General features: G+C 43.9%; 1 protein-coding gene and 1 pseudogene across 1 annotated transcript in view; one reads left to right on the forward strand and one right to left on the reverse strand.

The window, feature by feature from the left end:
- Positions 1 to 4,859, reverse strand: part of TMEM192 (transmembrane protein 192) — a gene marked incomplete at its 3' end in the record, with an annotated part of 31,139 nt that extends 26,280 nt beyond the window's left edge. Inside the window, exon 1 of the mRNA XM_017873943.1 lies at positions 4,687 to 4,859. Coding sequence (XP_017729432.1) covers positions 4,687 to 4,713 — 27 coding nt within the window. The remainder of the gene's footprint in view (positions 1 to 4,686) is intronic.
- A 608-nt stretch (positions 4,860 to 5,467) lies between these two features.
- The window catches only part of LOC108530854 (40S ribosomal protein S20-like), a 20,671-nt pseudogene continuing 12,204 nt past the window's right edge, over positions 5,468 to 13,934 (forward strand).

Consider the following 13,934-nt stretch of genomic DNA (forward strand, 5'->3'; position numbering starts at 1 on the left):
TTTTTTGAGACAGAGTCTCGCTCTGTCACCCCGGCTGGAGTGCAGTGGTGCGATCTTGGCTCACTGCAAGCTCCGCCTCCCGGGTTCATGCCATTCTCCTGCCTCAGCCTCCCAAGTAGCTGGGACTACAGGTGCCCGCCACCACGCCCAGCTAATTTTTTGTATTTTTAGTAGAGACGGGGTTTCACCGTGTTAATCAGGATGGTCTCGATCTCCTGACATCGTGATCTGCCCGCCTTGGCCTCCCAAAGTGCTGGGATTACGGGCGTGAGCCACCTCCCCCGGCCATTTTCTGTATTCCTATATTTGTGAACTTTGTTATGGAGTGCAGTGAAGTCACTTGGAAACAGTCTTGCTGTTAAGAAATTAGGTGGGCTTCATCTAAGGTTAATTATACTCCACTACTGAGGCAAGACCTTTCTGAGTCCTCTACCTATATGCTCTGTGAATTATGAGGGTTCTGTCTGGCTGGTCGGTGAAATAGGCAGTATTCTTGGCCCTGTATTGAGAAACTGTTCCTTCCAATCCTTTTTTTTTTTTTTTTGTCTTTTTTTTTTTTTTTTTCCTTTTGTGGAGAACGGGGTCTCGCTGTATTACCCAGGCAGGTCTCGAACTCCTGGGCTCAAGCTATCCTCCCGCCTCTGCCTCCCTGAGTGCTGGGATTACAGGCGTGAGCCACCGCGCCCGGCCCCTTCCAATCCTTTTAGGTGGTTCTTTACGAGGCCTCCAAGAGCTTCCTCATGCCTTGATTAGCACTCTACTGGATGCCTAGTAGGGGTGGGGGTAGGGGCTCCCCTGCAGACCTTCAGTTTCCCTCTTTGTAGCTCTCTCCTCTCTGGGTGCTCTGTCTTGTGACCTCTAGTTACTTCGGACTCCTAGGTCCTCAACTCAAGAGGTCTGCTGGGCTCTGCCTGCCTTCCCCCTTCCTTGTCACAGCCTGCACACTCTTTCAAGGCAGTAAGCCGGGGCAGTGATAGGGTTCATAGCATTTGTTTCCCATCTCTGAGATTGCTTACCCTTCGTTGTCTGATGTCCGGTATCTCACAAAGTGTTGTATCATATGTTATATCTAGTTTTTCGGTTGTTTCAGGCAGAATGGTAGATCTATTCCCAGTTACTCCATGTTGGCTGGGAATGGAAGTCCCTATTGAACTCTGTTACATCTGTATTATAACCTACCATACTAAGCACACGGCATTGAAATTGTCAGAATAAAATGTGCTTTACAAGGGCAGAGACTCTTTTATATTATGTCCTTTGTGCTTTTAACACTTGATACATAGCAGGTGCTAAAGTGTTCAATATGTGTGTTGAGAGAATGAAAGACTGCTCAACTTCCTTGTATGCTTCAGACCTGGGAAATTTTTATTTATCTATTTATTTATTATTTATTTATTTACTTTTGAGACAGAATTTCACTCTTGTTGCCCAGGTTGGAGTGCAATGATGTGATCTTGGCTCACTGCAACCTCTGCCTCCCAGGTTCAAGCGATTCTCCTGCCTCAGCCTCCCGACAGGTTGAGATTAAAGGCATGTGCCACCACACCCGGGTCATTTTTGTATGTTTAGTAGGTACTGGGTTTCGCCATGTTGGCCAGGCTGGTCTCAAACTGCTGACCTCAGGTGATCTGCCCACCTCAGCCTCCCAAAGTGCTGGGATTACAGGCGTGAGGCACCGCGCCCAGCCAGACCTGGGACCTTTAAACAAAGCTAGCATTGAAACCTTCACTATAAGACAATAATCTACTTTATCTCCTACTATGTTACTTTCATGCACCTTCTTCTCTCGCTTAAATGAGCTTTCCATAGAATCCTACAAATATGCTCCCCTATCTTTTTCAGAATTCTATGCATCTTTCAAGGTCTTAACCAAGTTTATGTTCTCTATAAAACTGGCCCTGTTAAGTGTTTTCCTTCTGCTTTAAACTCCTATAAAACATATTGCCCATAATACTCATTTGGAATATTTCCTACGCTGCCTTATATTGTTTTCCTTTTCATGTATCTTTTTTTTCCTAACTACATGAAGGAGTTGGGGACTATACTATGGTTCTTCTCTATGTCACTAAGGAGTATTTACTTTCCAATGAATCCTATAGGAAATATACAGCATAACCATATAAACAGCACCCAGTCATTCTATGAACTTACCATCTGCAAGTGAAGGCTGAGGGGAAGAGGACTCCTGAAGCCAAATGTTTTTTTCATTTCCATTATTAACTACATATATCCATTGTTTTTGCCCACATGGTACCTCTTCCCTCTTCTGTGACAATAACCCTATTTCCTTTGAGGACCCACTGTCTACTTCTGCATTAAGTCTTAGTGGAAACATCCTTCAATACCCTTCCTCCTCCTCTGGTCTAGGAGTGGTCATGGAATGAAAAAGTTGGGTGAATCCAACTCTCTCCATGAGCAGTAAAAGAAAGATCATGAGGCCAGGTGCAGTGGCTCACGCCTGTAATCCCAGCACTTTGGGAGGTCAAGGCAGGTGGATCACCTGAGGTCGGGAGTTCAAGACCAGCCTGACCAAAATGGAGAAACCGTGTCTCTACTAAAAATACAAAATTAGCCAGGTATGGTGGTGCATGCCCGTAATCCCAGCTACTTGGGAGGCTGAGGCAGGAGAATCGCTTGAACCCGGGAGGCGGAAGTTGCAGTGAGCCGAGATCGCACCATTGCACTCCAACCTGGGCAACAAGGGCGAAACTCCACACAAAAAAAGAAGAAAGATCATGGTTTAGGCAGATTCATTCCAGGGTAGACTCTGAAAAGGACTCCTGTCATTTCAATGCCCTGAGATGCCCTTGTTTGGGCCCTTTCAGAGGCCTTGGCATATACTCACCTTATAGCCTTTCAAATAAATCCTTTCCTTAAATTAGTCAGAGTTGGTTTCACTGCCTGCAAACAATGAATCCTTACTAACACAGTCTTTGACTCAACTCATTTAAGTGTCTGTAACTAAGGCATGGTCCAGAATTTTTAGCTTTTCCCTGAAGGCTAGAAATCATGTCTATGAAATACCAAAAGCAGGCAACTTACTCAGATCTAAAGTGACTCCAATATGTGGTTGGTGGCAAAACATTAATCTCTAATTAATTTTTATTTATTTTTATTTTTGAGACAGAGTCTCGCTCTGTCGCTCTGTTGCCCCGGCTGGAATGCAGTGATGCGATCTTGGCTTACTGCAATCTCTGCCTTCTGGGTTCAAGGATTCTCCTGCCTCCCCAGTATCTGGGATTACAGGCCCCCCCCCCCCCCCCCACCACACCTGGCTAATTTTGTATTTTTAGTGGAGACGGGGTTTTGCCATGTTGGTCAGACTGGTCTCAAACTCCTGACCTCAGGTAATCTACCTGCCTCAGCCTCTCAAAGTGCTGGGATCACAGGCATGAGTCTCCCAGACCGCCTCCAGTCCCCAGATCCAAGAACCCTAGAGCAGCTTAGCATCAACCAAGAAGCACTTACTGCATGTGTTTTTCTAAGAGTCTCTCATTTTCCTCTTATGTATTCGTTTTTTTCCATACATTGTCAGCTCATGAAGCTCAGCCTTAAAAACTCAGAAACAATGAATTTTGCTTTAAATATATATGAGTCTCAAATCTACTTACAGGTCTCACAGTTAATTTTCCATTTTCTCAACTGGAAAAAATAGAAAATTTTAGTTTCATTAGAAATTGTTTGGTCTTTATTTCATCAAGATTATTTAACCATGGTCACTGCACAAGAATCTAAGCTACCGTAGTGCTGGAACTGTTTCGTGTTTCTCTTCCTTTTCCTGATGCAGTTCATTCAGTGATAGCATCACAGTAATATTCCTACTAATTTATTAACCCAAATTAGTGCTTTAATGTAACTGTCAACTTTGCCTTTCTCAAGAGGAAAAATTTTATTACTTTCCAGTGGAAACTCCAGTTAATTCTGGGCATACATACATGTTTCCCCTAAAAACACCTTATGATACTGAAGCAAAGAAATAAGATTTTTGTAATTATGCTACTATTCTGTACTATACACGCTGTAAACTAGGCCACTGGTTTTTTTGGTAATCTGGTTTGAGTCTATCAAAGATTTAAAAACCTCTGCATTCCTACCATGCTAGATGCAAAACAGCACATGACACTGTTTTTCTCTCATATGAGTTTCCAGGCGATGATAGCGACAGGTCTGCGGGACGCTGGCGCCCGGCCCGAGCGTCGCTGTCACTCCAAGTCCACAGCCTCTAGAGCCAAGGCAAGGGACCCCACTAGGAAGGGAGATTCGCCCCCTGCACCCCTGGGGCGTCCGAGCGGAACCCAGTGGCCCGGCTCCCAGAGACTCGCGGGGAGGAAAGGCTGTCAGGCCAGGCGCGCATCACGTGAAGCTGCAAGTTCCGGGATCAAAGACGTACCCCGCACGTGGGCTGGGCGCCAGCCTGGGACCCCCGCAGCCGCGCGCCCACCGCCTAGGAGCCCACCCCAGCCTCCACCAGGAAAATTAGCCCAGAGTTAGCGTGTCGCGGATCCCAAAGGCGCCGGCGCCCTCCCACAGCCCCGCGCCCAGGCCTCCCCGGCACAGGCGGCGCCCCCTCCGGCCGCGGCCGCACTCGCCAAGGGTGGCTTCCCTCTCTGAGTCTCCGCCCCGTGCGCCCCGGCACAGGAAAAAGGGGATTCCGGGGCCAGCCGCCCGCCACCTCCGTGCACTCACGTCCTCCATCCTGCTCCCCGCCGCCATTTCCCGACGCCGGAGGCCGAAGCCCCGGCCAGCCCGACCTCTCCACCGGGACTTGGAAGACTCTGGCCGCGAAAATTGCTACCTTCTGGGACCTGCCAGGCCCCGCCCCAGACACACCCCCTCCTGCGTCCGCCCCGCCTCCGGCTGGCCCATCCCCGCCCCCTTAGCTCCGATTGGCTGAAATGGTGGGAGGGGCGTGCCGGCCCAGAAGACCTGGACTGTGGGTGGTGCCTACCGCCTGAACCGCTTCGGTTCCCGGGGCTTCTGGCCGCAGCCGCTTGGTGAGCTCTTACCCAGAGACCTGGGCATTAAAGGATGCCTTCCTAGTCCAATAATTTAACTATTTTCGGGCTCCACTTGCATATTTTAAGAACATTAACTTTTTTCGTTCTTGCCTAGTTTTTTTGTTTGCAGACACAGCTCTACGCCTAGGTAGAACCAGCGGTAAAATCCTACTCCACCAGCAGAGGGACAGGAGGAGAATAAAGATTCCAATTTCCATGACATATTTACAGATTTCTCCAATGGGAAACAAAGCACTTCGGAATGTTTACGGCGTTTGTTTATTAAGACAGAGTCTCGCTCTGTCGCCCACGCTGGAGTGACCTAGCACGACCGTGGCTCACTGCAGCCTCGAACTCTTGGCCTCCAGGCCAGTTCTCCCACCTCAGCCTCTCAAAGTACTGAGATTACAGGCGTGAGCCACTGGGCCCTTGTTTCTTTTAAAATTGAATTTCAAAAAGAGAAAACTTCAATGACATTTTCTGAAAAGTTCATGATTGCAAAAATGTAAGCAAACAAGGAAAGAAATTTTCTGTTACCAGCTCCCGGAGAGAACTTTGATATCAGTTAGAATGTATGTACTCATACCTTTTTTTGGTGGGGCGGGGGAGACGGAGTCTTGCTCTGTCGCCAGGCTGGAGTGCAGTGGCGCGATCTTGGCTCACTGCAACCTCCGCCTCCCGGGTTCAAGTGATTCCCCTGCCTCAGCCTCCCAAGTAGCTGGGACTACAGGTGTGCACCACCACGCCCAGCTAGTTTTTTGTATTTTCAGGAGAGACAGGGTTTCACCTTGTTAGCGAGGATGATCTCAATCTCCTGACCTCGAGATCCGCCCGCGTCGGCCTCCCAAAGTGCTGGGATTACAGGCGTGAGCCACCGTGTCCAGTCCTAATTTTTGTATTTTTAGTAAAGACAGGGTTTCACTATGTTGGCCAGGCTGGTCTCGAACCCCTGACCTCAAGTGATCTGCCCACCTCGGCCTCCCAAAGTGCTGGGATTACAGGCGTGAGCCACTGCGCCCAGCCAGAGATTTTCTAGTAAATAAAATAATGCATGTAATGCTCTTTCTACAGTGTTGTCTCTACAAAGCACTAAGCAAATGTTAATCATTTTTTAAAAATCAGATTTATTAAGGCATTATTAACACACATAATCATTTTTTGTTTGTTTTTTGTTTGTAAAGACAGGGTCTCACTATAGGCTGGTCTTGAATTCCTGGTCTCAACTGATTCTCCTGCCTCGGCTTCCCAAAGTGCTGGGATTACAGGCAAGAGCCACCATGCCAGACCCATTGTTTTAATAATATATTAAAAATACCTTATGTAAGTAGTTCAGCAATTTTTTTTTTCTTTTGAAACAGAGTCTTGCTCTGTGGCCCAGGCTGGAGTGCAGTGGTGTGGTCTTAGCTCACTGCAACCTCCATCTCCCGGGTTCAAGCAATTCTCCTGCCTCAGCCTCTCAAGTAGCTGGAATTACAGGTACCCACCACCACACCTGGCTAATTTTTGTATTTTTAGTAATAAAATTTGCTCCCAGCCAGCAAATTTTTTCCTCTGCAGTTTGACATTTTTCAAAATAAAGTCTAAAGGGAAAAGATAGGCGAAAGAGCTTGCTTACACTATAGGGTAGGAATAATCTGTGATTACCTGGTATAAACCAGGAGAAAGAAATGGTATCAGGAAATAGACTTCTGAACTTTGCAAGTTTAATAGAAGGAGATTGGTGGAGCTGGGGAGTGAGGTTGTCAGACAGAGGGGTGCACTTCAGTAGGAGACCTTGACTGCCAGGAAAAATGAGTGGGAGGAAAGGATGTTCTCTGAAAAATCGAGGGTGACTCTATAGAAGGAAGAAGGGGAACAAGATCCATCCCGTCTTCCCATTTGGTCTAGACCTTGCCTTGCTATTTCATGTTTAGCGTGTCTACGTGGAAAGTTAAAGGAAAGTATATACTTGCCAGTAAAAGTCATCCATATTCTTTCTCAGGGAATATATGCAGAAACCATGGGTTAGGTGCAGGAATAGGACTCTGTGGAGCTCTGTCCAAAATGGACCCCTCCCTGCAATGTATTTGTATAGTACTTCAGGCATGGATAATATACAGGAATTAAAACTTAAGTCCTCACAGGGAAATAGTACTAAAATCTCAGCCCATATAATGCTCTAATGACTATTAAAGCAATTTATATAAGCATAGCCCTGTAAATAAATTATATTTATAAAGTATCTGACACTTCAATTTTGTATGACTAAAGATCTTTTGGTGAAGATTCTTGCATTTATTTACTTATGAGGAGTAAGGAAAGGAGGAGAGAAGCTGTTTTCCTACTGTTGGGGCTCAGAATTTAATACTGGATAGGCGCAGTGGCTCACGCCTGTAATCCTGGCACTTTGGGAGGCCAGGGCGGGCGAATCACCTGACATCAAGAGTTCAAAACCAGCCTGGCCAACATGACGAAACCCCATTTCTACTAAAAATACAGAAATTAGCCAGCATGGTGGCATGCGCCTGTAATCCTAGCTACTCGGGAGGCTGAGGCAGGAGAATGGTTTGAACCCAGGGGCAGAGATTGCACCACTGCACTCCAGCCTGGGCAACAGACCAAGACTCTTTTCAGATTTAAAAGTTTAAACATGCAAGCAGCCTGGCCAAAATGGTGAAACCCCGTCTCTATCAAAAATAGAAAAATTAGCAAGGTGTGGTGATGCGTGCCTGTAGTTTCAGCCACTCGGGAGGCTGAGGCACGAGAATTGCTTGAACCTGGGAGGCAGAGGTTGCTATTTCTTGAATAGGCAATTTTTAGTCAACATTAAAATTTATCTGGCATATTATTGTCATTATCATTATCATCATCACTATTCCTAGTACTAATATCTTAAATTAGTGGAAGGAAATTAAAAACACTCGCCAGGCACGGTGGCTCACGCCTGTAATCTTTGGGAGGCTGAGGTGGGTTGATCACGAGGTCAGGAGATCGAGACCATCCTGACTAACACGGTGAAACCCCATCTCTACTAAAATACAAAACTTGGCCGGGCATGGGGTGGTTACCTGTAGTCCCAGCTACTTGGGAGACTAAGGCAGGAGAATGGCTTGAACCCGGGAGGCGGAGCTTGTGGTGAGCCGAGATCGCGCCACTGCACTCCAACCTGGGAGACAGCGAGACTCTGTCTCAAAAAAAAAAAAAAAAAAAAAATTAAAACTCTTTATAGCTATACTTCTGAGCAGTGAGACCAAAGTGGGTTGGGGCAGTAGTGTAGGGAGGAGTTTAAGATTTTTTGTTTGTTTGTTTTATATACTTATATAGTATTTTTATTTGTGTCAAGTGCAAAAGATACATTTTGTGGTATGGGAGAAAAAAGGAGAAATGCAAAAAGAAACAAATGCCATACATTTAAAAAATTGTTTCTCATGGTCAGAGTTGTCTATTTTAATCATCATTTGATTATTGAATGAATTTTGCCTTTACTTATCTTTAAATGCCATTTAAGTTGATCACTTATACTCAATTATGTTACTCTAACAAATTAGGATCTGTCTTAAATAAAGCAATAATGGCCTTTTTTAAAACGTAGAGTTGTGAAAGTTTATAACATTTTAAATTTATTTCAAGAGTAGAAGTTACTAAAATGATTTAGGAAAAGATTCTTATTTGGCAATATTGCCCTGGCTTCTGACATCTAAGAAAAGGTAACAAATACAATATGCTTTACTAAAAACTAATCGGTACTCGTTTGCAAAGAAACTAATGAGTATTGGGGAATATGTGTAACCCATTTATATCTTGATTATTTGCAGGACTATTTCAGGCCTAGAAGAAATTGTTGAAAAGCAAGGAGACACCATTGAATACCTGAAGCGACACAATGCGCTGCTGAGTAAGCGGTTGTTGGCTCTCACTTCCTCAGACCTGGACGGTCAGCCAAGTAGAACGTGAGAGGCTCGCGGTCATGACAGCAATTGCAGAGGAACCCAGAGTCGTTCAGACTGCCTGACCACCTGACAGGCTGCCACAGGGAACTGCAGTTTACAGTGTTTGCTGGAAACCTGAATTTGGTTCTGACTTCTGTGGCTGTTTAAAATATAGGGCTTGTAGGTCACTTGAAAAGTACCTGTAGAAGCCTGGGTAACTTGAGGGGAATGTCTGTTTTGTACTTTTGGAAATTATTTAACTGTTTGGTTTATCCTAGAATCAGAGGCTAAACAACTCCATAGTCAACACTTTTCCACCTGACATTAGAACCCTGTAATGATTTCATTATGGATAGGGGAAGTCTAACAAGACAATCGATTTTAAAGAGGGTTTTAATCAAATAAGTTCTTCCCACTTTTAAGCTGATGAAAGAAGTCATTATTTCTTGTGAATGTTTTTTCCTGGAGAGCCTTATCATGTATTTTATATGCTTATGTGGTGTTGGATGACATCACGGGCCATGTAGCTTTTATAGAGAATTTTCTCACCATGGGACTGAGGTCTCACCAGATGATATACTATGCAAACTCCTACAGTTTTCTTTTCTTAAGAAATAAGGGCCGGGTGCGGCAGATCACGAGGTCAGGAGATCAAGACCATCCTGGCTAACACGGTGAAACCCCGTCTCTACTGAAAATACAAAAAAATTAGCTGGGCATGGTGGTGGGCGCCTGTAGTCCCAGCTACTTGGGAGGCTGAGACAGGAGAACAGTGTGGACCCAGGAGGCGGAGCTTGCAGTGAGCCAAGATCGCGCCACTGCACTCCAGCCTGGGTGACACAGTGAGACTCCGTCTCAAAAAAATAAAAATAAAAATAAATAAGATATGATGATTGATTACTTGGACCAGTGTTAGACAAACCTGTGTTGCCTATTATATTGGCAGCACCTTCCATTAGCAATAGCTGAAAAATTCAGAGAAGAATTTAGAACTTTCACTTTATTTTTGCCATTCTTCAAGAAGCTGCTGTATATTTCAGTCTGGTTATACCTTCAATTGATCAATAACTTCAATTATAGGAAGGGCATCTTCTGTAATTTTGAATTACTATAAAAAAAAAAGATACCTTTTAAAGCCTTAGGTTATACTTAAAAAATTTAATGGATAAAATGTGTATTAAGTTATATGCAGATATTAAACATATCTAATTCTCAAGATAAAATGAAGTATTTTCAGAGCAAATGGCATTATTTCTCCATTTTTCCTAGTATGCCCCTTTAATTCGTCAATTTGTTATTAGCTCTGTTATATGCTGCCTTAGAAAGACTTTTGGTTGAAGGCTGAATATGAAGGAAGAGGATATTTGTGACTGTGTTCATCTTTTTTGATCATTAGCTGAATATTCAATATTTGATATGTAACTATATAGGGATGTGTTCGATATAATTGTATAGGCAAGGGATATATTGATTTGGCTACATCTATTTGATTTATGGAGGGCAAATACCTGTTTATTTTAGATACAGCCATTGCTGGGGCATTCTAAAAGTTTTCTACTAAGATAAAGATGATTGCTCATGCCTGTAATCTTAGCTACTCAGGAGACTGAGGCAGGAGGATCACTCGAGGCCAGGAGTTTGAGACCAGCCTGGGCAACAGTGAGACACTGTCTCTCAGAAAAAAAAAAAAAAATTGTCACCTGCACACAACATTCACAAACTAAAACTAAAATGTATTTTTAAAATTGCCTTTCTCCCTTTCTTTTTTTTTATTTTTTTGGGTTTTGTTTGTTTGTTTGTTTTTGAGACAGAGTCTCACCCTGTTGCACAGGCTGGAGTGCAATGGTGCCTTCCTTCCTTTTCTTTTTTTTTTTTTTTTTTTTTGAGACAGAGTCTTGCTCTGTCGCCCAGGCTGGAGCACAGTTGCATGATCTTGGCTCACTGCAACCTCTGCCTCCCGGGGTTAAGAAATTCTCCTACCTCAGCCTCCTGAGTAGCTGGGATTAGAGGCACATGCCACCATGCTTGGCTAATTTTTGTATTTTTAGTACAGACGGGGTTTCACCATGCTGACCAGGCTGGTCTCAAACTCCTGACCTTGTGATCTGCCCTCCTTGACCTCCCAAAGTGTTGGGATTACAGGTGTGAGCCACTGTGCGCATCCTTTCTTTCTTTTTGATAAGTGTATCTCAAAGCCATTGCCTTCTCTAGAAATCTGTTTCGCTGTTCTGGAAGAGCCTATAAACTTTGCCTTCAGTTGTTTTTCGTTTCAAAGGGGAACACCAGTGGTAGATGATTAACTCTTATTTATTTTTAAAATTTAATTTGCATCTATAGTCAGTTTCTGAGATTTATGGGATGAACTTTGTTTACAAGGAACAGTGTAGTTAAAAAGTTAGGGTGCCCATGTTCCCATGTAATCATCAACATGTTTGTTGTATAATCATCAACATTTTTCTGAATGCAATAATGAACATTTCAAACAGTAAATGAAAATGAAACTAAGTATCAGAAGTAGCAAAACAGCCGGCGCGGTGGCTCACGCCCGTAATCCCAGCACTTTGGGAGGCTGAGGCGAGTGGATCACCTGAGGTTAGGAGCTCAAGACCAGCCTGGCCAACATGGTAAACATATCATCTTTACTAAAAATACAAAATAAGCCGGGCATGGTGGCACGTGTCTGTAATCCCAGCTACTCAGGAGGCTGAGGCAGGAGAATCGCTTGAACACAGGAGGCAGAGGTTGCAGTGAACTGAAATTGTGCCACTGCATTCCAGCCTGGGCAACAGCTAGACTCCATCTCAAAAAAAAAAAAAAAAAAAAAAGTAACAAAACAGAAAAATGAACAAAACAATTTAAATGTTAAATGTTCTATTCACCAGGCTGGTAATTGTGCTAGCACTAAGAATACAAAAATTAAAGACTCTGGTGGGCAGCTTACATTCTAAAGAGAGCAAGGAATAGATTTCCAGACTCTGTGCTAAGTGCAGTAATGACAGTAGGCCCAACATGCTGTAGGAGCTCCACTTCAGGGCGTACCCTGAGGGCAAAAGGGTAGAGGTTTTTAAGTATGCCAGACAAAGCAATGAGTAAAGTAGGAAGGCAAATAGCTACAAAAGATCACAATCACTGTGTGTAGCTGGAACCAAAAATGTGAGGCGGACCTGGGTGAAGAGGTAGACAGGGTCAGAGCTTGGATGGCGTTGACACTATGCTGGAAGACTACACTTTGTCTTGTTGATAATGGGATCCTCTGAGGTATTTCAAGCAAGGAAGTAACAACGTCAGTTTTAATTTCAGGAGGATCAGATCATAGTTCAATATGGAGGAAATATGTGTGGCAGAAAGATGTGGCCCTGAACTAGGGAAGGTATAGTAAACCTTTTATTGTAAGTATATATGTGTATAGGTAGGTAGGTAGGTAGGTAGGTAGGTAGGTAGGTAGGTAGATAGATAGATAGATAGATAGAGGTATATGTGTATGTGTATGTATTCCAAATGACAACAGTATCATGACTTATTATAAAGTTAAAAGCTCATTTTTTAAAATGGCAATATGGAAAAATACAAAGCAAAACAGTTATTTGAAATTTCACTACCAAGGGATTATACCAATGTGCACTTTTTTTTTTTTTTTTTTTTTAGTCTCACTCTGTCTCCCAGGCTGGAGTGCAGCGGTGTGATCCGGGCTCACTGCAACCTCCTCCTACTGGGTTCAAGCAATTTTCCTGCCTCGGCCTCCCAAGTAGCTAGGACTACAGACGTGTGCCACTATTTTTTAGTACAAAATACTAAAATTTGGGCTGGGTGTGGTGGCTTACACCTGTAATCCCAGCACTTTGGGAGGCTGAGGTGGGTGGATCATGAGGTCAGGAGTTCGAGACCAACCTGGCGAAGATGGTGAAACCCCATCTCTACTAAAAATACAAATATCAGCCAGGTGTGGTGCAGGGCGCCTGTAATCCCAGCTACTCGGGAGGCTAAGGCAGGAGAATCACTTGAGCCTGGGAGGTGGAGATTGCAGTGAGCCGAGATAGTGCCACTGCACTCCAGCCTGGTGACAGAGCAGAGCAAGACTCCATCTCAAAAAAAAAAAAAAAAAAAAAAAAAAAAATTTTTTTTCTAGTAGAGACAGGGATTCACCGTGTTGGCCAGCTGATCTTGAACTCCTGACTTCAGGTGATCTACCTGCTTTGGCCTCCCAAAATGCTGGGATTTTAGGCATGAGCCAGCTCACCTGGTCTCCATACTCTTACTAATAGTGGGTGTTATCTTTTTTAAACCTTGACCCATCTGATGACTATGTCATTGTCTCAAATTGCGTTTCTGTGGATACTAATGAAGTGTTAAACATTTTTTCCAAGTTATTTGGTCTTTTATAAATCTTTTATGACATGTATATTCAAGTCCTTTGCTTATTATTGTCCTGGGATATTCTTTTTCTTAACAAATAGAATCTTCTGGCTGGGCGTGGTGGCTCACACCTGTAATCCCAGCACTTTGGGAGGCTGAGGCAGGTGGATCACTTGAGGTCAGGAGTTTGAGACCAGCCTGGCCAACTGGTGAAACTTTGTTTCTACTAAAAATATAAAATTAAGGCTGGGCGCAGTGGTTCACGCCTATAATCCTAGCACTTTGGGAGGCCAAGGCGGGCAGATCACAAGGTCAGGAGTTTGAGACCAGCCTGACCAACATCGAGAAACCCCGTCTCTACTAAAAATACAAAAATTAGCTGGGTGTGGTGATGCACACCTGTAATCCCAGCTACTCAGAGGCTGAGGCAGGAGAATCACTTGAACCCGAGAGGCAGAGGTTGCAGAGAGCCAAGACTGCACCACTGCATTCCAGCCTAGGTGACAGAGTGAGACTCCATCTCAAAATAAATAAATAAATAAATAAATAAATAAATAAATAAATAAATAAGACTCCATCTCTAAATAAATAAATAAATAAAATAAAATAAAATAAAATAAAAATAAAAATTAGCTGGGCATGGTGGCATGCATCTGTAGTCCCAGCTACTCAGCAG

The sequence above is a fragment of the Rhinopithecus bieti genome, unplaced genomic scaffold, assembly GCF_001698545.2.
Source record: "Rhinopithecus bieti isolate Rb0 unplaced genomic scaffold, ASM169854v2 scaffold_5260, whole genome shotgun sequence".
Lineage (NCBI taxonomy): Eukaryota > Metazoa > Chordata > Mammalia > Primates > Cercopithecidae > Rhinopithecus > Rhinopithecus bieti.